This window comes from Crocodylus siamensis, chromosome 6, assembly GCF_052110815.1.
Source record: "Crocodylus siamensis isolate JL-2025a chromosome 6, ASM5211081v1, whole genome shotgun sequence".
NCBI classification, from domain to species: Eukaryota; Metazoa; Chordata; order Crocodylia; family Crocodylidae; genus Crocodylus; species Crocodylus siamensis.
The window spans coordinates 43,222,900-43,248,987 of record NC_143400.1 but is presented as its reverse complement, the minus strand read 5'-3'; the positions used below and the strand labels follow the sequence as shown (position 1 = coordinate 43,248,987).

The 26,088-nt window shown below is 45.9% G+C and overlaps 4 gene segments (V, D, J or C); all 4 read right to left on the bottom strand.

The window, feature by feature from the left end:
- LOC149862398 (Ig mu chain C region-like) overlaps positions 1–26,088 on the bottom strand; it is a 77,601-nt gene that overhangs the window by 16,011 nt on the left and 35,502 nt on the right.
- LOC149862399 (immunoglobulin heavy constant epsilon-like) overlaps positions 1–26,088 on the bottom strand; it is a 218,535-nt gene that overhangs the window by 159,373 nt on the left and 33,074 nt on the right.
- The window catches only part of LOC149862402 (Ig gamma chain C region-like), a 246,711-nt gene that overhangs the window by 187,925 nt on the left and 32,698 nt on the right, over positions 1–26,088 (bottom strand).
- Positions 6,267–26,088, bottom strand: part of LOC149862403 (Ig mu chain C region membrane-bound form-like) — a 52,300-nt gene continuing 32,478 nt past the window's right edge. The window contains 5 exon segments of the C gene segment in view: positions 6,267–8,607; positions 8,738–8,907; positions 10,340–10,666; positions 11,793–12,110; positions 13,128–13,433. Coding sequence covers positions 8,599–8,607; positions 8,738–8,907; positions 10,340–10,666; positions 11,793–12,110; positions 13,128–13,433 — 1,130 coding nt within the window.

Below are 26,088 nucleotides of genomic sequence, written 5' to 3'. Positions count from 1 at the left end.
TCAAATGGAACCACATGTTGATTGAGGAAGTCTCATAACATTTACCTTTGGGGGTGATGCCCAGGCCACAGCACATACAGAAAGCTCAGAGAAGTGCATACTATGAGGCTGTCCAGTTCCAGGGAACTGTTTCCCAATAGAGTCTAGGCTGGTAGTGAGTTAAAAGGTCTCCTTACTGGGCAGTGTCCTGAGAAGTTCTCAACTCAGACCCTTGCAGAGAGATGCTCATGCTACAAGAACACAGGATAAAAAGCATGTCAGACTGGTAGGGATCATTCAGGTCATGAGGATCACTCCTGGTCTATCCCAGACCATTACGTCTTAATAGCTCGCTTATAAAGTAATCAGGATCTTTATTGAAACAAGATTTTTTTTTTTCTGCTGCCACATAATTCCTGCAGGATGGCTGTTCTCAATCTCACTCTTCCGATGGCTAGAAACCTCCTTCCAACTTCCAGTCTAAATTTATTCCTGGCCAGTTTGTCACCATTTGTCCCTGTGCCAACACTGTTCTTTTGCTACAACAACTGAGCTGCTGCTTTCAGATGTTTAGTCTATTCCATCTCTGCTCGTGTGTGAACTCCCCTCTTCATTCCCTAACCACCCCAAAATCCCACTTCTCTTCTCCCAGTCAAACTTGAACTCATCTTTCAGGAACATGCATCTTAGAATTGCATTAAAGATGAGGTCTTACCGGCATCTTGAACAAAGAGTAAAATCTTTCCTATGTCAGGCTTTACCTTTCTGGACGAATGCTTAGGAACATTTTGTCTTTTCTGAAGGCCTCAGGGAACTGGCGAGAGCTTTTATAGGGTGCTGATGACCTTCCTTTTTTTGGGAAAGTAGTGTGAGTGGATGTGTTGGGGTATGATGTGGAGAAAGGTTTGTGGCTTGGAATCTTGTGGGTACTGATGGTTCAGTCATTATGTGCACTATGGAAGTATACAGAAGACTCAACTGAATTTAGCCTTCCACCAGTCTAGGAACTGCATGTGTATATGAGTGAATGAGTTCCATGTCTCATGCCTAAATAGGTTATGGTCCAAACAAATCAAATAATGGGTAGGAGGAGGAAAGAGGTGAGAAGTGACTCATGGAATGACGCTACAATTCCATGGTAGAGTTGGATTGATGCTGTAGCCATGTTGGTCCAGGACCTAAATGAGAGACAAGGATTTTGGTGGTATCTCTTATTGGACCAACGGTATGATTGGCATAAAATTAGACAAGCTTTTGAGTAGAAGGCATTATTTGTCAGGTTCATCGCACTGGAAGGAATGGAAGCCAGGTATCCTGAGCCCACCTCCAAAGCCCTGGCCACAGAATCATGCACCTACTAGTGTTTAATAAGATTTTTGAAAAAGTTAGCCATGATCTCTGTGGAAATATTTTTTATGTCACCAACATACTGTGAATGAGAATAATGGGGGCCTTTCTGCTGCTAAGGAGGTGGTACCATTGAGGCTTACAGTGGAAAGAACTGGGGAGCTGTTAGTGCTTGGGTGGGTACTCACAATGCCACTGACTGACATGGTGGTGATGCCCAATTCATATTCTATTTCAGAGCATTATTGACTATGAGTGGTTTGCTTGGGAAAGGTTTTGTAAAAGCTGATGGCTGTGATTTCTAAAGAACCCCATGGAAATCATTTTAAATGGGTTCTGGGCATCAAAATCCCTGAGGATCCTTTTACAATTGAAAATTGAAGGTTTCCCTGCGTCATTGTCTTTCATGATGGATAAAGAACTCCCTTCCAGTTGTAGGGTGACAGAGTATGTTTGGAGCTCCTGAGGCATGAATGTCCATGCAGGGTTAAAGTGAAGGCCACTCTAACTGAATATTCATCTTGTCCCTAGCTCCTCTCTTTGTGGTGCTGAACCCAGGGGATTATGTTGAAGAAGGAGAGGAAGAACCTGAAAATTTCTCGATAGTACTCACCTTCGTTGTTCTTTTCCTGCTCAGTTTGTGCTATAGCACCGGTGTCACAATGTTCAAGGTAATGATGGCTTCCAGCATTCATGATAAGGCTTCATGATATACTCCAGCAATCAGTGTTTAGTGATTAATAATCAATAATGATTTGTTAGTTGACTACCAACCCTCCATCAATACTTAATCATCAGCTGTAAACTATCTGTATTGGAGCATCAACTGATCATTAGAACCCATTTATCAGTGGCCAAGAGTCATTCATCTCTGTTTAGTAATCCACAAGCAAGGATCATTGTTTTATAAATCTCCTGCCAGTCCAACTAATGTTCAAGAAAACTATGAACTACTCTCAATTAATAGTAAGGGTCAAGAATTTTTGATCATTCATTAATACTTGGTAGTCAGCAATTTGTATTTATTGCTGATTTAGTGATGAGCTTTCAGCAGTAACAAATAGTCATTAGTCAGTCATTAGCTTTCAATAACTAATAGGCACTGATCAGCATTTAATGAAAAATAGGTGGCAAGTTCTATGAGGAATTACCAAACATAAAAAAATAGTTAAAATGGACCAATGGCAACCACCAGTCTTCTGGAAACTATCATCATGTACTGATTGTCAGTAATTGTTTATCAATGAGTGGTGATCAGTGGACATCCCTTGATCCTCAAAGCACTTCTCTATTAAGTAATTGACTATTAAAACCAGCAATATAGGGATCAATGATTCAAGATCAATTATCAGTATTCAGCAGCAGCACATTCTATAATAAATAGCTATTGGTCCTTAGCAATAGTCAGAAGGGAACACTTTTCTCAGTTACGTGCAATCTCATGGCATGAATGGCAGGAGGAGCCTCCCTGTGTGTGTGGGATTAGCTATCAAGTAATATCTATTGTTATTGGTACTGGGCTTTTGAGTCACAGTTGCAGATCACAGCCCATTTGTCCATGTGCCCACTCAAAACATGATAGCAGTCCTGCATTGGCCTGAGGGGCTGATCTAATTGGTGGGACGTTGTTGAAGCAATGGGAGTATTTATGGTTGCTGTGACCATGCCAACTGGTGTTTAACTCTTGGTAGGATCTCCCAAGGCAGAGAGAGCATGGGAGAGTGAGCAAGTAAAAAATGGGGGAAGAAGGGCTTTGGTTCCCTACATTGGGGATAGTGCAGTAGACCAAAAAGCATGAAGAGCCAAACACCCACCAGCAGGTTAAGCAGTGCTGCATGTGCCAAGGGAGGAGCATCTGTTAAAACAGTGGTTCTCAAACTTTTTTTGTACCAGAACCCATTTGTAAGCATCAATGGCCAATCCCAACACAGTAAATGCTGTAGTTTAAGTAGAAAACAGCCCATGGGCCCTGCTAGTGCCCCTCACTCCAGACCCACTGCCCTCTACCCCTTGTATGTGGGGTGGGGAAGCCTGAAGCAGCCCCTTACAGGCTGGCAGAATTCCTGCAAGGAAAAATCCCAGTTTCCCATGTTTTTCTCCTTTAAAGGAGAATCCATTTTTAAAGTTTGTCTATGACCCTTTTGTATATTCTTGCAACACTTTTGGGTTGAGAAACACTACCCTAGGCTATGTATGAGGTCATACTGGGTGATGACAATAGCCCCTTCTCCAGTTAAAAAAGACTGAGAAAATCCTGGAGAAGAGATATGATTGGCAACAACTTCACCTCTTTGCTTTGTGCCTCTCACAGGTGCAATGATTGCTGGGCTTCTGGCTATGGAGAAGATGGATGACACTCAGGGTCCTTCTTTATCACATCTGTCCACCTTTATCCTGCCTTCCATCTCATCAGGCAACTGGAGTAATGAGAGAAAGTTCACTGGCAGTTTGTTATTGTTTCTGGTTTAATGAGCAGAGAAGGGAGAGTGGAGTCCCTCTGTGTGCCTCCATGGCGGTATGGGTACATGTACAGGTGTGTAGGGATAAGGGCATTTTCTGTGCAGAAATAAGGGTATCCCAATTCAATCTGTTGTTTGATGTTCCCATCCTTTATTACCGTTGTACTTCTAAAATAAAATGATTTAAGGTCACCCCTCTATTCAGTCTCATATGCAAGCATCCAGTTAGCTAGCCATCCTGTCACCTGGCTTTTCAGGCCACCTCACTTCAGAGGCCAACAAGTTTTGAATGCATTAAAGGTTCACATGGCTGCCCACTTGTGATTATAAAGCCTTATGCACATTTCCCCTGGAGTCTATCAACTCAAGTAGATGAAAATATGAGTTGTTGACTTTAGTCTCCTTTCAGTCCAACCATTTTTACCTGGCATGGCAGCAAGGAATTGCCTTCTGTTGATTTGGAAGTACATCCTGTACAGAGCTGCCTAGTGGCTAAGCCCACAGCAGCCAGTGGAAGACTTGGGATCTCTGAAAACAAGTCTTATATTTCATGGAAAGGCAATGGCAGAACTGCTATCCTTTTCATCTATGGGTGCCACATCAGGATTTAAGGGAGTCTAAGAGAATTAATTACTCTAACAAGCCTGCTGAGATAAACTGCAGGTCCATTAAGAGATGATACTCCCCTGATTATACAGTTTAGGATTGCACTCTGTCATTCTTAGCTAAAGCGTTGTACTGGATGCTCATGTTCACTTGTTTGTCTGTCATGAGACACTGAGTCATTTTCAAAGCAGAAGCAAAGATGCCAGTTTAAGGAAGATTGACATTGTGGCCTGTGTTTTCTCTAGCAGCTAAGGCTGTAAGGCACTGGTGGTTAAGTCAAGAACTGTCGGCAACATCTGGACTGGATTATTTAACCTCCTTGAGAACAGATGCATCCTGTTTGTTGAAACAGCTACAACCAGATATTTCCTCTTTGAGTCATTCTGGGGCAAAAATGCCAGCACTGATAGGGGCAAATTTGATTTGTGGGCTTAACACTGGAAATCTGGTAGATGAGGCAGATGACAAATAACCGTTGTGGGTTTGTTGGTGAAAAACGCAGTGAAAAACATGCTGTAGTTTCTGATAACCATCTGCTTTGGTTTAACCTTTTAAACCAAAGGTTTTATTCATGAAGCTCCCACAACCCTTGCATGGGAAAACTAAGACACCGAGTCTCCATGACCAATTAAATGGAGCAGAAAGGAATAAAACTCAAGAATCCTGACTTTCAACTATACCAACAGGAACTTCTCTGTACCCTCTTGCCCCAGGGATAAAACCCCGGAGTTCAGCCTGTCACTCCTATTCCTCTCCCCCCACCCAACTTGTGCCATAAGAAGTAGAAAAAAATATATTCACACAATATAATAAAAGACCTTTCTGTTCACTGAGACTATAATAGCACCCAGGGTAGTCCAAAGGAATTGGTGTTGGCAAGTGAAGGCTGAGGAATGCTACAAGTCTCAGCAAGTACGTCCAGGATTGAAGCTTATTAAGCCAATGGATGCCCCTTTGCTTTTGTGCCAAGGCTGCCAACTGGCTGTTAAATTTGGTTTGGGAAAATCAGAAGATCATGGATTCCTATATTCATATTCCTATGAATATAAGACAAGATAGAAAGAGGGGCCAACAGAAATGGCGAGAGAGTTTCATGTGGGCTAGGAGGACAATTTTTCACCTTTTTGCAACAAGGGCAGGGTGGGGGGTGGTGGCAACTAAACTCCATAAAGATAGGCAACTAAACTCATACAAGAGCCTCAAAAAGAAGTGGTTTGGTTTTCAATACATCGTACTACCTCGTGTCTCCTGAAAGTTGATTTTGTTGCCTTTGGAAAGGGCTTAAAATTTCCAAAAAGACATAAATAAATATTAAATTAGAGATCTACTACTGATTTACACTAATGGTTGAAGAAAACTCTCCCACAGTGAATGAATGATTTTTCTGAGCATTGTTTATCACTATCAGATAAGTTTGGGGAAAAAGGAATTTGGGTGGAATTTTTTTTAAGGCTTAGAGTCTCTGATGGAAATTTTTTAGACGTTCCCAGAACATGAACATTTTAAAGGCATTTTGGTGGATTTAAAAAGGCTAATGGACACTCAAACAGGTTAGGAACATAACTCCTATGAAGCCAAGAATAAGTGGGATTCTGGTTTTTAAGTAGTGTAATTTTTGAAAACTTCTGAAGATGTTGTACATGGCAATATAGTGATTTGATGAATACCAAACATGAAAGCCTGTAGTTGAGCTGCTAAGTGAACTCAGATCATCTGATTCATGTGTCAATGGGTTAACTCAACTTCCCATCAAACAATCAACTTCTATATGTTTGTAGCATATGGGGAAAAAATACAACCCTTTGGTGATATTCTTTCACTGCCTCTAGAATTGTGTGTGAAGATAATATATCAGCCAAGAGGCAGAAATGGGTCATTATAGTTTTTATTTAAAAGCAAAAGAATGAGAAAAAATCCCCAACTCAAGTACATAGTACAATACATAGGTATGTTTCGCCTTAAGACATGATACAATGCAGCTTAATGAAATACCACATGATAGACTGGAATAAGACCATGCCCCATTGAATGCTGGTACAATGCAAAGTTGATGTAATGTACTGTGATATCATGAAACAGAAAGCAATTAACTCAGTGCTACAGGGGTATAAACTGGACCTGAGTGAATGTAGGCTAGAAAGCAGGAGCAGGTTTCTAACCGTCAGATGATGGAGGTTTTGGGGGAAACTTCCATTAGGAGCAGTGAGGACAAAGGACCTTAATAGATCATCAAATGGCACTTGATCAACTGAAGAATGGGACTGAGTGAGGCAGCTGCTCTCAATTGCAGAGTACAGGACTCCATGATGGAGGAGGCCTTGATGTTTCTGTGACAGTGCATAAGCACATTTCTGCATAAAGCAGGAAATGCAACTCAGTACCACATGACCCAATGCAACTAGACACTGCAGTGCCATACAACTCAATGCCATGCCATGCCATTGATGCTATACAACTCCTTGTTGCAGTGTGAATGAATCAACTGCAGTGCAGGAACTTTAAACAAACCTTTGAATGCTGGGGATATACTTAGTTCTGTGTGCTGAGGGGCTTCTTACTCTTAACTGCCACCCTGCTTCACTTTATTTACCTCCTCTTACCTTCTCCTCTGTCACATCCCTTTTATTTTTCCTTCAGGCCCCTCTTCCCCCTCCCTTTCCCCCAGTTTAGCTGTTTGATGTCTTCACATTGTTTACTCTGCTGAGAAGTTATAGCTATTTCCCCAACTACACATAAATCTGGTCTAGGTAGAGTGTAAAGACTTTTGGACAGGTCTGTTACGCTATGCTTCTGCACTGTCTAGGACAATGGGGCTTCCTTCCCAGCTCTTCCATGAGCACTGGTGTCACAGAAAAGATTAATAGTAAATCTAATATTGCATGTAACCTGATAATCCACTTCAGCACAGCATAACTGCAGATAAGTTTGCTATTGGACAATGCAACATGCTACCTAGTATGCAACAGGACAATTCAAATCAGTGAGATATGATATTATATAGTATTAGCACCATGCTACAGTACAGTACAAGGCAATGCAACTGCATATAAGGCATGCCCATGCAACATGCACTGAAACAGGCTAAGGCAAAGCTACCAAAATCAGTGCTGCTCCGCTAAAAGCAATGCAATAATATAATTCAGTTAGTTATTCATATGAAATATGCCCACCCTATGTTATAATTCATGGCAGTGAAAGTATTGTGTTATGGGGTGAATCTTTAGGGTTTCTTACAAGTAACTAGCACAGGAGAACATAACAGGAACTGAGTGGTTGGAAGAGAGCTAGGGTTGGAGAATGGAAGGTGGCTAAGAATTATGGTTGCAGGTAGAGAATGTGTTTCTGGTTTGGGGCTTTGTTGGAGCTCTGGGTTTGGGGTTCCTTCTGGGAGCTGGGAATTTGAAAAAAACATTTTAGATGGAACACTTTCTAGGGGAGGGGATGGACAGGCATAGGTTGGAGTAATTTGGGTTTGGGGAGAACCACAATGTGGTGGTGTCTTGTCGGGTTGAATTAGTTTTTGTGAGGTTGAACCAGAAATTTGCCTCATTCAGTGGCATTGTTGCAAGTAAAGATCCCATTCAGAAAACAGGTCTGTGTTGGGTACCTTTGGGGAAGGCAGGGGAATCTGGTGGGAAAATCAAGATAGGCTTGTGAGGTTGGAGTGGGGTGGGGGCACTAGAAGTGGGATGGCTTTTTTAGGATTCAATCTATGTGGGAGGGTTTAGGGCAAACGCAGCCCACAGGCAAGTATTTTTACAAAACAGGACTCAAGACAAGTTGAAATGGAGGGGATACTGTGCCCAGCCCATCAGATCTCCTGGTGAAGATGGTGTGCCCACCTCTTCCAACTCCTGTATCCTTTCAGGATTGGGGAGTGAAGAGAAGGTATTTTTGAGGAATGTGAAAGCTGGTAAGGGGAAGCTGAGGGGAAGAGGAAGAGAGCATTCTGTCCATACGGCCCCAGCTGGAGTCCCATCCACTCCCAGCCCCAGCTGGGTTGGGAGATGTGGAAAAATGTCCTTGCTAAAATGGATGGAGCGACGTTTCTTCTGCTCTCACTTCTGGTAGAACAAATGTTCCCTTTGAGGCAAATACAACGCCATCACGGGCAGACAAGGGAACATAAAAGGGCTAAGAGAATGGGAGAGAGGGAGAGAATGAGGTTGGCTCCCTCCAGTCTTCTTCATTTCATGCAGAGCAGTAGTTATTTCACCTGTGGAAAGAGAAAGAGGAAGATATAAGCATAGCCAGAGAGATGGACAGGGAAATAAAAAACTTTCTGTTTTCAGCCTAAGGCTGCCAAGCTATCTTGCTCTGAGTCATTCATGGGCCCCCCTTTTTACCTTGATGAAGGTGACAAAGCCACTATAGAACAGCATGACAAGGAAGAGGGCGATGAATGTAGGGACTGTGGTCCAGACGCAGTTGCCATCGTCTAGCTCTGTGTAGTCATCCTCATTGTCATCTCGGAACCCACAAAGACTGAAGTTCATGATGCTGCAGTCCCAAGAGTCTGGAGCATGTCAGAAAAGCAGAGGAAAGAACTTATTCAATGGAGCTCATTGCTGCTTCAGCAGAATTAACTTCTTATCCACCTGTGTTGACAAAACCCATATGAGACCTAGGTACACTAGAGCTTTGTTCTCCAGAGCTCTAGGATTAAGTGTCCCAGGGGGATAATGATACTATCTTTCCCCTTGAGGCAGTGCCATGGCAGCATCTCTGGAAAATCTCAACAACTGGCCATAATTTTGGGGGAGATGATTCTATCTTCACGTGTTATTCTAAACAATTCATTACATTGGACCTAGGAATACTTACTTACTCTGTTCATTTTTCCTCCCCTCTGCCTTTCTCTTTCCTTTCAAGTTGATATCCTGTACCCAAAAGAGTCTCTTCAATGAAACACTAGGCCAGATCAGTTAAACATAGCGTTACAAAGAAGATGCCAAGGAACGAGATGGGTGAGTGGTTTTATGTGAATTTGGAACACTGGATCCATTGCATGATGTGATGCAACCAGTCTGTCACATACCTCAAACACCTATTTGCCCACACATCACATACACCCGACCCGTTCAGTCCCACATAACTCCTAAGTTTTCCATGTTCCTGAAGTCCTACGTGTTTCTATATCCATCCATTTACTGTTGCTTTCTCCATATGTTTTATGACTAGAGGGATTTTTATTTTATGCTAGTATGAGATAAGAGATAAGACTCCCTCCATTGCTCCAGTGTCTAAATACTATATACATATTTATCTCCAAAACCCTTCATAGGAGTTATAAAACAGAGAACTGGGACCTGATTTTGAGAGATAAAGGCATTCTGTATCTTCCAGTGACTGTGTGGAACTTCAAGTTTCTGAGTAACTTGTCTAACATCCCAGAACTAAGCTTGTGACTGAGATGGGGATGAGATCCAGTCCAGAGATTAAGAAAATACTTCCTCCCCCAGCTATCCCACTAGGTTGAGGTTTTCAATCCTATATATATATATGTTCCAGACAACAATATGTGACAGAAGTCTGATACTTCTAGGAAATGAAGTATAACACCAAGTTCACAGGCATCTTTGACAATTCTGTTCTAGGCTCCTTGGCACAGAGATAACATTACTACTAATCCCCTCCTGTCCCACCTGCAGTCCATGAACTTTAGTATTCATACATTCCTGATGCTTGTTGAAGAGGTAGAAGATCATAAATATGAAAGCTTCCCATCAGTGCAGTTGGGTGATTGCTTTAATAGGCACATGCAATATACACAGAACAGATAAAGCCTTTGTCTAGCAAAAGTAAAACTGGAGCATGAGGGCTGAGGTAAGAGGCCAAGAGTTTAGAGGGATGGTATGGGATTATGGAGAGTCAGAGAGGATTTTTTTGGGTGGAGAGAACTGCAAGGGATAATCTGGGATGAAGGAAGTGCTAAGACACATTTTTACCAGTATGGGCATTAACACTTCTTTCTAGAATCACTTCAGAGGACATGTGGGCGACTAGGCAGGTGTAGGTAGTCCCCTGTAGCCATTCTGTCCTGGGCACCTCCAGTTTGCTGACCAGGGAACATTGCTGGCTCTGGTGGTCACAGCTCGGGTGGTCATTCTGAGGCTGACGGTCCATGCTGATTGGCACTTCATTCTCCTGCCACCAGACTGAGACATCTTTTGGGTAGAAGTCTTTGATAATGCAGAAGAGGGTGAGGCTTTGGTCTTTGTAGGCAGTGTCAGAGGATGCAGGCAGGAGATAGGTGCTTGGAGCCTTCCAAGGGCCTGCAAGATTTTGGGGAAGTGGGGTAGGGAGAAAGCACGTGTAATGAATAAGGGTGGTAAAAATAGGTATAAAGTGTCACAAGCACTTTAGAATCAGGATCACACAAGAAATGTTGATTCCTCAGCTTTTTAGAGAAAGGCAGTCAGTGTATGATATTCATTTACTATTAGGTTAGAAGTCTCATTCCATCCATCCCTTCTCTCCCCTGTATTGCTTGCCTTTACCTCCCATATGGTTAGTGCTACTGAAGAAGGCTTCACCATTCACTTTCTGGAGGACAGCATCACAAGTCTCTTAGAGTCACAACTGTCTCTCAACCCCTTTCCTAAACTGCCCAATGGTGCTTTACATTTATTGCCTATCTATCCCCATCAAGAAGGGGATATAACATTGTACAGCACACACCTTAAAACAGCAAGATTGTGATCTAACCATACTCATTCATGATTATTCCCTAAAATCTACCCCACAGTTACTGACCTACCCTAAAGCTGACCTGAACCCCTGTAGTCCTTCCTCCTTTGCTAGTCCTTTATTTCTCAAGCCCTCCTGTCCACCCTCCACATCTTCCCTTTAAGTCTATTCTTCTCTCATCTAACACTAACCCTTCCTCTTCACTCCAGTCCAAGCTAGTCCCTGAATTCCAGCCTATACAGCCCATCTTCAAACTTATTCCCTTAGGCTACACTTCTTCTCCAGACACAGATGGAGTGTTTCTCTGCAATTCACCTTCACTAATTCCTCCATCATCCTACAGTCTGTCACCCATACCGGTATGGCAGACTTCAGAAGACTATCCTTGGCTACTCTTGACCTTATAAAAGTGCATCACAAATGAGATGCCTAATCCTAAATCCTTAGATCCATATCCAGATGCTTTCTTAACATTAAGCCTCTACCCTTCACTTTACTAAACCTATTCCTAAAAAGTCCATCTCTCATTTTTTCCCCTATCCTTGATAAAAAGTTTATCCTTAGGTAATTCTCTAATCCTAAAATGCACCTCTGCAATCTCTTCCCAGAGTCACTTGAAGAACGCCAGTAAATTCAGGCTCTTTCCGAGAGATAATACACAGGCTCTAATGGGTCCCATTGGTCAGAAGGACCATTTTGCTACATTCTCACCATAGTTTAAGCTGATATCCAACTTTTTTTCTTCCTGGTGACTCGTGATTAAACAGCTGACCTTCTTGGTGGAATTCCACTCGCTCAGGTTGACTTGCAGCCAGCTCTGGATCCAGGTGCTGACATTTTGTTTCTCTGGCTCCTCTGACCTCACTGCCCTTAAGTCCATGGGTTGTTCATTCATCATCCACTGGATGCTGGCATTGACAAGTTGGGTCTTGCATGTCACAGCTGCTGTCTGATTGACAAAGAGCTCTCTCAAGGATGGGGGCTCTATTAAGCTGGAGTTTGCTGCTGAGCTCTGCCAACCTGCAGAAGCTGTCATGAAGAAAGTGGTCACAGATCATGCCATTTCAGGGGGAGGATTTACCAAGCATGGGGCATTTCACAAGAGTACTAGTGATGCGATTTTCTGAGCTGTGCTAATCCTTATGCTTCAATACTTATTTTCCTTCCAACTGGTTCTCTCTTGAGTTCAATGTGCCACTCAGCGTGATCTAGCGATTTTCATGTATGGACAGGAATTCGGTCAGACACATAATTTAAGCTGTACCTGCAATTAACACTGCAGTCAGGCCATCAACATATTGGATATCTAATTTGCCTACAGCCATATACGTTTCCTTCCAAAAACTTCTCCAGCTCCAATGTCAGACTTGACAGCTGAGAATTTAGAACTGGGTTTTGAGTACAACCAATCAAGATCTGACATAATAATTGTATTTTGATACCTGGTGACAGAGAGCTGAGCTGATGCCTATGAATAAAAAAAATGGTTTTTATATAAACAAGAACAGTCAATGGAGAACTATTATCTGATATACACTGGGGCAAATCCTATTTCATCTAGTGGGTGCCAGTGTGTGATCCTACTCTATCCTGCTCAAGTCTTTGAGCAACACAATGCACAAAATAAGGTCCTCTCTTCCTTCTCACGGCCTTATGTTCTTAATGGTTTTCTTTGCGGGGCTCAAGCTGTGTGGAATAGACTTGCACTTGGATACCAAAGGACCACTTAGGTGCTCTAGAGGTGGAAAAGAATTTGCACCTCAGTGAAAACTGATGCCTGATAATTGACACGGTATTATAAATCATAGATAAATACATTGGGGAATGTGCTTTTCTCTAAACTGAGAGCAATATTGCAAAGAGGAAATCTGAGAGAACTGGACTGGAAGATCTTCAGAGTGGAACGATGACCGGATACAAAGAAAGAAGAGAAGGCAGGCAGGCAGAAGGAAGTTTGGCTAGGCATCAGACGCAATGGGAATTGGACACTTCCACGCTATAGGGACCCTGCAAGCCTACAGAGCCCATCCCCACTTGGTGACTTACCAGTGGAGTGTAAGGTCTTTTCCAGGGTTCCATTAGGAGAGCTGTGGGTCACAATACAAGTGTATGTGTACGCCGTGCTCCAGTCTTCTGTACTGATCAGCAGCTCACAAGTCTGCTGGAACTTTCCATCAGCTAGGGCTACCAGAGAGGATTTGAAGGTGCAGTTTTGCTTCTCCTTTTTGACCATCCAATAGATGTCTATGTCCTTTGGGTAGAAGCCAGTAGCGAAGCAGGTCAGTTTCTCATGTGCACCTATATCTGGTGCATGGGAGACAGTAACTTGAGGGGGAGCTGGTTCCAGGAAATCTGAAACAGAGGGTTGGTACTTTGTTGCTATGTAATTTATGTAGGGTAGATGCTGGGAGGCAGGGATGTGCTGAAGGCATTTGAGGAGAGTGAGGAATCTGAATGTAAGGGGAGACTAAAGTAAATCCAAAAGCTGGTGGCAGGATGGGGGGAAAGTCATGTGATCCTGGAGGATTTAGCTTCAATGAAATTGAAGCTCCAAGTGTCCAAGGTGAAAATTCTGACCCCTGGAAATGAAGAGCTTGACTCCTTCAAACTGAAAGGAATTGTCCTCAAAGTGTGATGATGCTTATGGTGCAATGCACGCACCATATTGGATCACAACTGTATGACATTGAGAGGAAGAGTGAAAACTGTTTCATAAATCAGCTGTAGGATACAACATTGTGCAAAAGGGTTCAATGAAGATAGGACTTTACATGATATGATGCAGACCCTACTATGATGCAACAAGTTCACAACAAGATTTGGTGCAAACTCATGACATAACCATTTCAATGTTGACCATGTTGACCCAAGCAGATTTTACCATTATAGTGAAGCAAGAGGCAGTGAAAGTGCTAAAGGAGATTGTTTCAACATCATGTTGAGGTGCTATAGAAATATAGTATCATGATAGAAATGCATTACATTGAGATGTAACATCAGTGCACTGGGTCGTATCTCTTTTGTGTGAGGGTGAGGCACATCCTTATGTGAAAGCATGACTCGTGACAGGGTGATGTTGATACATCATGAAAAATCATCAGTTCATCATAAATCATAGTCCCACCAACCCATTAATACATGGTGACAAAAGTATCAACCTATCAGACTAAACTAACAGCATACGATAAGAATGGATGCAAAAAAATGAAGGCAACATAAAATAATACTGTGGGACCGGCGAGAGAGGACACACAATCACATGACGAGACATATGCCAAAAATGGGAAAGTACCCAAGTGCTGTGACAAAATCTTGTGTTGCAACAAAATCATATCTAACAGTGACATAATAGCAAGACGTTGCAACCAAGAAAGGCACTCTCACAATGAGCATACAACAAAGTCCTGACAGAATATGCCTTATTTCAATGCAGTGTCATCCATGGCATAGCCATCCTCAGCTGCTCTATGACACAAAACTGATGGTCTTGCTATCAAGAACTCACCATTTCATAGCAACACATCACAATACCATATGGCATCCTCATGTCCTTTAAACAGCCAAGCCATACCAACACGAAGTCACTCTGCCCCAGTGCAGAACAGTTTCCTCATAGCAGTAGTTCTCAATCTCTTTAGCCTCAAGGCTTTCTTTTAAAACTTTTTTGAACTTAACAGGACTCCAGTTGAGAATCACTGAGCTAGAATCTGGCTGGTGCCAGGTGAGGGCAGCTGGGGGAAGGCCTCACCCCATCCTTCTCTGCTTTTTCCACTGATCCCCCACCACCCCTGCTCTGTAGCTGAGGGGTCAAGCATGGCTTCCATCACCAAGACTGCTCCCCTGGGGTCTCATATACCCACAACCAGAATCAGCAGCTTTTGTAGCCTCTTCTACCATCCCTGGGAGTGTGGGTTGAAAAGCAGTCATGAGCACTGCTTTTCTGTAGGATTCTGGGGGTTCTTGGTGCATGGAGAAGTGAGCACTTTCACACTGCACAAGGGCCAGATGCTGTGTTACCCTTAGAGGGATCTTTCATTACCCCAATTGATAATTGCTGCAGTACAGTTTATTTCCTTCTTGCCTGAATTGCAAGCATTCCAGGGGAAGAAGGCCTTCTTCTCACCCTTCCTCTGGACTTACCTTAGATACTCTTGCTCAAGCTTTGCATAGAAGATGAGGACTCATGTCCTACCAAGTATGTGTATACAGCCCGACTTCCCACTGAGAAGTGTGGATTTTCAGGAGGCTTTAGGTGGAGAAGGTGGCAGAGGGACTAATGCTGCTACTGTTCCTTTTTCACTGGAAGATTATCTCAGATGGAAAAATTCCAGGGGCCTCACAGATCACCCATACAACCTCACTGGAGCCAGGCTACACAGGTGATAGGAGAGCCAGCGACATGAAAAAGCTCTTGGTCATTCGGGCATCTGCATGGGAAGTGAATTGCATTGTGATTTCATTTTAAGTGACATCAAAACCTTGAAATTAATGGGACTGGATGTGTGGTGTAGAAGCCCTCTTCCCCTAGCTGGGCCCTACATTTGACATAGCATAAGGGCGGGGTAGGTTGGACTGACTCATGGGGAATGAGGTATGGGCTGTCTCCCTTCAATGGGTAGTGCTCTCCAGATTAACCTCAGACTTGGGGGTGGGGGTGGAGATGAGGCAGGGAATGGCCGCCTTAAGAGGATTGCAAAGGCAAGACCAGTTCTTCCGCTTCTATGAGGTTCCATCTCTTAATCCTGATGTAGTGGGAAGGGTGTTGGATACTCAAAATATGGTGTGGGTACACTGAAATCAATCCACACCATGGTGAACTATTAAGTCATTGCCACACGGGGCTGGCCATCCATCCATCTGCCCAACCATTCTATCTTTGCTTCCAACCATCTACCTATGCACAACTTGATGCCTCTCTTTCCATCACTCTCTCTAGACCTCTTCAGGAGAGAATCTAATACCTACCCCCCTGCTCCCCATGTCTTTCACTGGGAAGGAAAGTAACCCCTAAGCCAAGATACCTAGCAGAATGCCATGGATAAATGTTTGACTCCCCTTGCTTTTTTCTCTTACCTCTGGGCTTCCAGATGCTGTCCTCTTTACTCTCAAAGAGGGAGCAGGGGTGGGTGACTCTGCAGAGAACTGTGCTTCCAGAGTATCAGTCCTCTGTGGGGATGTCCAGGTGCCTCAGGAGAGTCTGTGTCTGATTTCTGTGGGACTTGGATTTCCTTGCAGTGGCAGTCTTGGTCCAGTTGGTGCCAGCAATTTCCCAGGTGACTCTTGCTTGGTCCAGGTCATAACCCACAACTAGGCAGGTTAAAGGGTATTTTCTTTGGGTCAGTAGTTCCTCCAGGGGTGGCTGTAGGAGGTAGATACTGGGTGGAGGAATACAGGTTGGAAAGGAGATTGTGAGTGAGAAGTGAGGAGAGGGTGAAAGAGGAGGGCAGAGATGGAGGAGGAGGGCAAGTTTGCTGGGCAGAGATGGTGTTGAAGGGAGGGAAAGAAGGCAATAAGGCGTTGGCAGAAGGGAAGAGAGGAGCAGAGGGTCCATGTTGTAGAGCAAGGAGGAGAGATGCAGAGGGAAAAAAGGTGGTCTGCTCTTGATGGGGAAGAACATGGGAGAGGGGTGGGAGGAAAAGTGGATAAAGGTACAGGGAGGGAATCACAGGCAACTGGATAAGAATATATGGGATGGGAAGGGGATGAAGGGCATAAGTAGGGTCAGGGAGGGGAAGGAAGAGGGCTTGCTCACTTGTTCACTTGCTGATCTTGTGAATCAGGTTGCTGCTGGTCCAAGGATGGGCCACATTGCTGATGTATTCCCCAAGCTGTTCCCAGATCCCACAAGGCACAGTGAGGTTACTGGAGATACTGAACCTGCCACTCCTCTCCTGGAAAGATGTCAACTGGGTGCCCCTTTTGTCCTTCCCAACTTCCAGCCAGGTGAGCTTCAGTTCCTGGGAATACTAGCCACTAGCAGAGCAGACCAGTGTGATCATGCCATTTGATTTGAGCCTGTGGCAACACGGGCGGCTCTTCATGGTCACAGTGGGGTTGCTAGGGACAGCATGCAGTCTGTGAGGAAAGGTAGGTTAGCGGTATGGTAACATCTGTATCCAACCACCTACCCACCCAACCTCTTTGCTATTAGATCATATGTCCTTGTATCCCCATCTTTCTTTTACCTTGTATCCGATCCCACGGGCTTACTGAGTTGCCTCTCCACACTGCTTTGCTAGACTGGATGTCTGGGTCTATCTATTCCTGAATCCTTCTATTTTACCTGTTCTGAATCAACTTTCATAGATTTCATAGACATTAGGGCTGGAAGGGACCTCGGGAGATCATCGAGTCCAGCCCCCTGCCCAAAGGGCAGGAAGTCACCTGGGGTCATAGGATCCCAGCAAGATAAGCATCCAATTTACTCTTGAAGGTGTTCAATGTAGGTGCTTGAACCACCTCCGCTGGCAGACTGTTCCAGACCTTGGGGGCTCAGACAGTAAAGAAATTCTTCCTTATGTCCAGCCTGAAACGGTCTTGCAGGAGTTTGTGACCGTTCAACCTCGTCATCCCTTGGGGCGCTCTGGTGAACAGACATTCCCCCAGATCCTGGTGGTCACCCCTGATAAACTTATAGGTGGCCATCAGGTCACCCCTGAGCCTGCGCTTTTCCGGGCTAAAGAGTCCCATGGCTCTCAGCCTGTCATCGTAAGATCTGGTTTCCTGACCTCTGATCATGCGCGTGGCTCTCCTCTGGACTCTCTCAAGCTTCTCCACATCCTTTTTGAATTGTGGAGCCCAAAACTGGACGCAGTGCTCCAGCTGCGGCCTCACCAAGGCCGAGTACAAGGGGAGAATGACGTCCCGGGATTTGCTCGAGAAGCATCTATGGATGCACGCCAGCATTTTGGTCGCTTTACTAGCTGCAGCATCGCATTGCAGGCTCATGTTCATCTTGTGGTCAATGATGACCCCCAAGTCTTTTTCTTCTGTAGTGCTAACCAACGTAGCACTGCCGAGCCTATAAGGGTGCTGCAGGTTTTTCCTCCCAAGGTGGAGAACCTTGCATTTTTCGCTGTTAAACACCATGAGGTTCTCGTCTGCCCATTTGCTGAGCTTGTCCAGGTCAGCCTGGATCACCCGCCTATCTTCTGGCGTGGATGCTTTGCCCCAAAGTTTGGTGTCATCGGCGAACTTGGCCAGTCCACTCCTGACTCCAATGTCCACATCGTTAATGAAGATGTTGAACAGTATGGGTCCCAGGACAGAGCCTTGAGGGACCCCACTGGTCACAGGGCACCACGATGAGTGACTCCCATCAATCACAACCCTCTGGGTCCGACCACGAAGCCAATTTCCCAGCCAGCGGATAGTGGTGGAGCCAAGGCCACAATTGGCCAGTTTGGCCAAGAGGTGATCATGGGATACCAGATCAAAAGCTTTTCTGAAGTCAAGATATATGACATCAATCTCTTCTCCCTTGTCCAGGTGATAGGTCACCTGGTCATAGAAGGAAATGAGATTGGTCAAACAAGACCTACCCGCAACAAACCCATGCTGGCTATCCCGTAGGATGTTAGCCTGGGCCAGTCCATCAAGGATGGCCTCCTTAATAAACTTTTCTAAGATCTCCCCCAGGATAGAAGTCAGGCTAACTTGTTTTGAGCATGTAGGGCTGGAAGGGTGCCCCTGGAGAATCAAGCCCAGCCCCTGCTTTTTCAGGCAACCAAAATGCATTATCCCTTTCATATACTCCCCAAGCTCCCTCTTAAAACTAGGTGGAAAATTTCCTCTGGTGGGAAGCTTCTGCAAGACCTCACTACTCTGATGGTTAGAAACAACTTTTTTTCTCATTTCTAGACTGTAAGCTAGCCTCCATCCATTCCTTCTCCATGGTGTTCCCCCTAAATTATTCATACAGATTAATCCTACCACTTCTCATCCTTCATTGTTCCAGACCAGTGGTTTTCAAACATTTTGGTACCCGTTTACATGCAAAATATTGCTGCTTATACCCCCTACCCAATGCACCTCTAAATGTTCATTTCGTAGAAATAGTATTGAGAGCGATACCAATTTGCAGCAGTGCTGTTACTTACTCACGGAGTGTTGACCAATCAGAAACTCCACCTTCAGATTTTGATTGGTCAACCCCTGGTGAAACATTACTGCCATCAGTTCTGCTGTTGTCAAAATATAAGTGCATATCTCTTGGCAAAGCACTGCATCCTCCAATCTGAAAACCGCTGTTCTAGATCAGACAAAGAAAACTTTTAGTTTCTTCCTACAAGATGGAATTCCCACTTCTCTGATCACCTAAATTCATTCACTCATTTATTTATTTATTTTGCACTTGATCCAGTCTGTGCTCATTTTCTTCAATATGGCCAATTACTACTGTCCGTTATGTTCCAGAGGAGATTTGATCAGTGTTTTATGCAATGGAATTTCCCCCCATCTTCCCTGCACAGTATATCTTAGTATTTCATTTTCCTTTTTTCACAGCCTGATCAACACGGGGGGGATAATAGTAATTCTGTGACTAATACCCCCTCCCACACCCCCTTTCTATTTCTTGGTCTATTTTCAAAGCACAATCAGGTAGTTTATAACAAATTCAAGTCATCAGTACCTACTAAACCCAGTCAATTAATGCATCTATCCTTGGATTCCAGCACTGGGAGTGATAGCTCCATAGTTTGCCTTTTTTGGACATTGTTTTTATCATCATTTTCCCTTTCAGATCTACCTCATAGGTGTAGCTGTCCCCTTCTTTCCTTTTGGGTACAGAAATATTGAGCTGCCTCTTAGTCCTGCATGTACAATCTTCCACCCTTCTCTCGCAATCAGGTTGTGAAGTTCCTTGCCACTTGATGGTCACATCCTTGGGGCTGTACCCATATGCAACACACCCCAACTTCTTAGTTTTCTTTTCCTGGTCTATGGACTGCAGGATTTCCAGTGTGGGTGTTCCTGGTTGGCTTGGGGCTGCAAAGAAAACGATGCTTAATCTTGTAATGGCCCAGCTGAGAGAGGGAAAATAGGAGGGAGAGGATTTTGACTGGCATAGAAAGTGCTGACTCACCTGTGTCAAGTGATAACAATTCCTCTGGAGCATTAGTGAAAGCAAGGAAGGGTTAATCTTCCCAAGGCAAGTTGTAGAAGTGTCAGTCAAAGCACAGCAGGCAAAAAAGAATCGCAGGCAAATTTCTAGAGGTGATGCAGGCAGCATTAAATCCATGGTGTGCAATGAGTGTGTAGAGTTACTGAGATGAAACGAAGCATCCCCACTCAGCTTTGAGTCTGCTGAGGGAGAGGTCTAGAGTGGTTGTCTGAAGTGCAGCTGCATTAGAGGCTTCAGGTACACGCTGTCAACATTATGTTCCTGGTTTTGCCTGTTCAGTTAGAATTGTGAAGCAGATGGTGATGGAGGCTGGGCTCCAAACTCATGAGCAACCCTAAGCACTAGGGCTGCGCGAAATTTCGCTGCCCATTTTGTTTCGCTGCTGTTTCGATCTCGAGACAGCAAAGTCAAAACGAAACAAAAGGCAGAGAGGCTCAAAACAGGGTCAAAACGAACCAGGGCAGGTTGAAACATTTCAAATTTCGGCTGAAGCAGGGCTTACCTTTAATGGCTTCTCTGCAGGGAAACAGAAAGTAAACTAAGGGCAGGGAGGGGGAGGAGTGGGGAAGGAGTGCTCTCATTATTGACATATGCAGTTGGCCAGTGCCTGTCACCCTTCTCTGAGGTCCCTTCGAACCCCAGTGCTCTGGGGGAGGGACAGAAAAACTTCATAAAAGGCAGCATTTTTTTGAACTGCCTTGCTTTCTGCTTTGGGGTCACTTACTGAGCTGTCTGTTCCAGCAGCTCTCTGTTAGACCACTATGGCTAGAAGCATTGATTTTCTAAAAGATTCCCTGCTTGCTATCCCTAGCAAGAGGGATTTCAGAAGACCTTCTTCTTGTAGGTGCTTTTATTTTATTATTATATTCATTGATTTATTCTTTTGAATCTTATATTGGATAGAGTTACAATAGAATTTGCTCTATATAGGAATTTACTATATATATTTGTTTTTATACGGTCATTCTTTCCAACACACCAATGCTTTTGAGTTTTTCTACACACACAGACATATTTCTGTTGGGTTCATGAATCTCATTACTGCAAGTCAGCTCGCTTTGAGTTTTTCAATGCGCATGGACATATTTCTATTGGGTTTGTAAATCGTACAACTGCAAGTCAGCTCGCTTTGAGTTTTTCTACACACATGGACATATTTCTATTGGGTTCGTAAATCTCATCACTGCACCACACCTACAGTTTTCAGTTTATATAGGAGTGCAAATACATTTATATATTTCTTGAAAAGGAAGACATGAAACACACCATGAAGTGTGGTGGAAAGGCAGGTGGCCGCACTGGCCAGCCTTCAGGGAGGAGTGAAAGAGGGGGTAGAGGGAGAGCTGTAAGTTCCCCCCCCCACCAAACTGAGATGCAGCCTCTTTCCTCCAGCTAAAAGGGATGAGGCTGCTACAAGCAGCAAGGAGAAGGGAGCAGTGCCACAGCCACTGCCTGTGCCTGAGATTGCACCCTGTCTACATGCAGCAGCCATAACCCCCCCATCCCCACCATGATGACAACCACAACCAGCAGCACCAGTACAGCAGCGCACTCCACCCCTTTGTCACTTCCCATGCTGAGCCTTCCAGTGCCAGAAGAAGAACTGGTGCTGGATCTGGATCTCAGTGCCCTAGCAAGGGAAATTCTGGGGAAGAAGGGGGAATCAGCTGAGTTTATGCTCAACACCCCTCAAGTTTCCCTCTGAGCCAGGTCTCCTTCCCCAGAAGGCACTTTGGAGGAGGTTTACGTAGAGGTGGAGGCAAATGGCTCAGCTGAGTCCTCTCCTCTTGCTGTGCTTCTGCCGGCTGAGGAGGGGGAACGTGCAGAAGCATCCACACAGAGGCAGCCAGACCCCAGAAGCGAGTGGGTAGCATGGTCTGGGATCATTTTGACCTGGCAGATGATCCCACATATGCTATCTGCCTGCACTGCTGAGCCAAAACCAGCCAGGGAAAGGGAACAAAACACATGACCACCACGGGGATGCCGATGCATCTCCACAGGCACCACCCCCTCGCTCTTGCTCCTCCTCAGCCTGGCACCACTGGAAGCGTGCCCAACGGAAAGTCTCCCGCATGCTCCAAAGCCCCCGTCCCCTCAAAGCAGAGGCAGACCACCCTGGCATAGTGGGGGAAAGGCAGACAGAAAGGGGGGCATGTTGCAAGGCTGAGCGAGCTCACCCAGAGCATTGGGGAGATGCTTGCCATTGATGGCAAGCTCTTTTCCTTCACTGAGTGGCGAGGGTTCAGGCGGCTCATGGCGTTTGCAGTCCTCTCATACCAAGTGACCGCATGCACAACCTTTAGCAGGAAGGTTGTGCCATCCCTGTATGAAGCATGCACAGAGTACTTGAGGGACGAGCTATGCAAGGCAGGTCCGCAGGTGGCCTTACTCTTCACCTCAGACATCTGGAGCAGCTGGGGTGGAGATCATGCCTACCTCTACCTCACAGGGCACTGGTGTGACCAGTCAGGCCGTTGGTGGGCTGTCCTTCAAGCCAAGGTGCTGGATGAGTCCCACACAGCAGCAGAGATCATGGGGGCCAAGAACTACCTGGTGCAGTTGTGGTTCACTGGGCAGGGTGAACTCACCCGCTGCTTCATGGTCACCAACAGAAGGGCCAATTGGCATCCGCTGTGTGGCACACAGGTTGCACCTTGTTGTCAGGGAGGGGACAGGGCTGCCGGTGATGGTGTCAGTACCACCAGGAAGCTCATTTCCAAATGCAGGAAGGTGGCAGGCTACTTTCACCGGAGCATCAAGGGGGGCAAGATGCTGCGGGAGAAACAAACAGAGCTGAACATCCCAAGCACAAAATCATGTAGGATGTGGAGAGTTGGTGGAACTCCACATACATGATGCTTGAGAAGCTTGTGGAGCAACAGAAGGCCATCCATGGGATGGCTCTGCTTGGGGAGATTGGGGTCAGTGGCCCCTTGAACAAAGATCTTTCTGGTCCTCAAGCCCTTCCTCAAGGCCACCGAGAGCCTCAGTGCTGCTGATGCCCTCCTTTGCCAGGTGATCCCCATAGTGAGGGAACTTCAGATTCAAATGGAGAGCTCCCAAGAGATCAATGTTCCTGGCTGGGGCAGGCTGCTGTCACCAGATGTGCAGGCACTGGTGAGGTGGCTGAAAGAGGGCATCAGGTAATGACTTGATCCCTTGTGGTCCAGTACAGTCCATGTGCTGGCCACCATGTGTGACCCAAGGTTGAAGGGCATTGTATGTGGCAGTCAAACACTGAATCAGTGGATGGAAGTCCTGGTAAAGGAAGTCAGGGAGGCAGAATTGCAGAGGCGGGGGGACGTGGAACAGGGGGATCCACTGTCTCATGCTAGCATGTCATCCATGAGCCAGTCTTGTCCTCTACCACAGGTGCTGCTAATAGGGGCTAAGAGCATGGCTTTTATGGTGGGGTCCCGAGCCACCAGACCCCAGCATCAGGCAGGTTGTGCTCACGCCTTGGTGGCTGCCTATCTTGCTGAGGATGTGGAGCCACTGCTGTGTGACCCCTTGGCCTACTGGGCAAGCTGCAGCCTGGTGTGGCTGGATCTGGCCACAGTTGCCCAGCAACACCTGTCCTGTCCACCGACCAGTGTGCCAAGAAGAGGGTGTTCAGCATCACTGGGGTGTAGTGACACCCCACTGCACCTGTTTGGATGCTGGTTTGGTGGAGCAGCTGGTGTTCCTGAAGGTGAACCTCCTGCTGCTGGGGTTCCCCAAGCTCCAGGTGCAGATGGACTGAGTGCCACCCTCCTCACTCCATCCACACCTATTTCCTTTTTTCATTTAAAAAAAAAAACCCAACCAGTTAATGCCCCGTTCTCAGCTTGACGGGGCACTAACTGCATCGCCAGCCAGCAGGGGAAGAAATGTCCCTGCTGAGCTCATTCCCTGCCAGGATGAACTTGGAGGTATGGATTGGGGCTATGGGGGAGAGGAGTCCCCAGGTCCTGGGCATGACCACTAAAACTGCACCCTGCCAAGGTAGGGAGGCCTGGTGGGACTGCTGGTGGCGTGGCAGCCCCATAAATGCCAGGACCAATGATCCTCTGGTGAAAGGTGGGCAGGAGGCGCCATAACCTTCAGCTAACACACAGATGCACATAGTCCTGGCTGAGGAAAGCCCAGACCTGTCACATCTTTGACAGGCCTGACACTTGCTGGCTGCTGTGCAGTTGTCAGGCTCCCAGTGAGCTTGGCTTAGGTGCCAAGGAGCCAGCTTTCAGGTTGAAAACCCCTTCATCAGGCTGAGGAACTACCTGCAGTTGGTCCTGGATGGAAGGAATAGTAAAGAAGCCAGAGGCTGGCCTGGCCCACAATGCAGGCAAGAAAGCCAGTCAGTGAAAATGGAAATGGAGGCATCAGGCAGTGAGGGGCAGGCTGGGGTGGGGGGGTCGGGGGCAAAAGGGGATGTAGCAGCACAGGTAAAAGCGCAGAGGTATCTGGGGAGTCAGATGTCCGGCAGGCTGCAGTGTGCCAGAACTCCACTGTTTAATCTATATTGAGTCCATGAGTTTCTGTACCTAGGAGACTGATGAAGTGAAGTTCATAGGCCTGGCTGTGAAAATTGGTAATTTGTTCCCTCTCAGGATCAGGCCTGAGAGACTGGAGGCAGAGTGTTTTTTTAGTGAGGAATGTGCCCCCACAAGTAGGTATTGTTGTGTTTGATAGATCCTGGTGTGCAGTTTGTGGGGTACTGGAGATAGTGGGCAGGTTTTGTGTTTTGAGCTGTAGGAAGTTGGCTTCAGTTCTGGTGATGAGGTTAGGTGCTTCTTTGAAATATAAACCACTTATCAGAGCTGGGCGTATGAACTGCACTTCATCAGCCTCCTAGGGAGTAGGTACAGAAACTCATGGACTCAATATACACAGTGGGGTTCTGGCACACTGAGACCTGCTGGACACCTGACTCCCCAGGCACCTCTGCACTTTTACCTGTGCTGCTACCTTTCTCTTTGTCCCTGACCCCCCACCCCAGCCTGTCCCTCACCCTCTGATGCCTCCATTTTCATTTTCACTGACTGGCTTTCTTGCCTGCATTGCAGGCCAGGCCAGCCTCTGGCTTCTTCACTATTCCTTCCATCCAGGACCAGGAGATGCACCAACTGCAGGTATTTCCTCAGCCTGACAAAGGGTTTTTCAACCTGAAAGCTTCCTAAGAGATATTTCTCTAACTAGTCAGGTTTTTTTCATAATAAACATACAAACATAAAAACACAAGATAAGCTATTACATACACCACGAGTAACACATATCCAACACAACTTCTTTCTGCCAATTCCTTTATAACAAGAAAGGCTCTGTGGCAGTTCTGTTTGGCCTTCTTAGACGCTGCTGGTGCTATTGCTGTTGAGCCAGCTACATTATTTTCACCTGCCATTGTTTCCAGTGGTGGCCTGGGATGAGGCTGTAGGGGAGGAGGCAGCCTCACTGGGGCACACTGTCATGTTGTGCAGAGGCCCCAGCGCCAGGAAGGGTGCACCTGAACACAGACACAGTGTCACCAGCATCCATGTCACGAGTTTTATCTGTTGATAACCAGAGGTGTGGGGTCCCAGAACCCCAAGCCCCGCTGAACCTATCTTGCTGAGAGGCAGCAGGCTTCATGGCCACAGCAGGGCCTGGCAGCCAGGCCTGCAGTGGTTCCCCCCGGCCAAACCACATACAGTGTCACAAGCACCCACGTCATGAGTTTTGCCTGTTGACAGCCAGAGGTGCAGGGCCTCAAACCCCCGAGCACCACAGCACCTATGTTGTTGAGAGCTGGCAGGCTTCATGGCTGCAACAGGGACTAGCAAGCCCGCAGTTTTGACCCCACTGTGGCTTCACACATACAAGTGACAGGAGTTTGGCTCTCAAGATTTTGGGGTGCAATTTCTC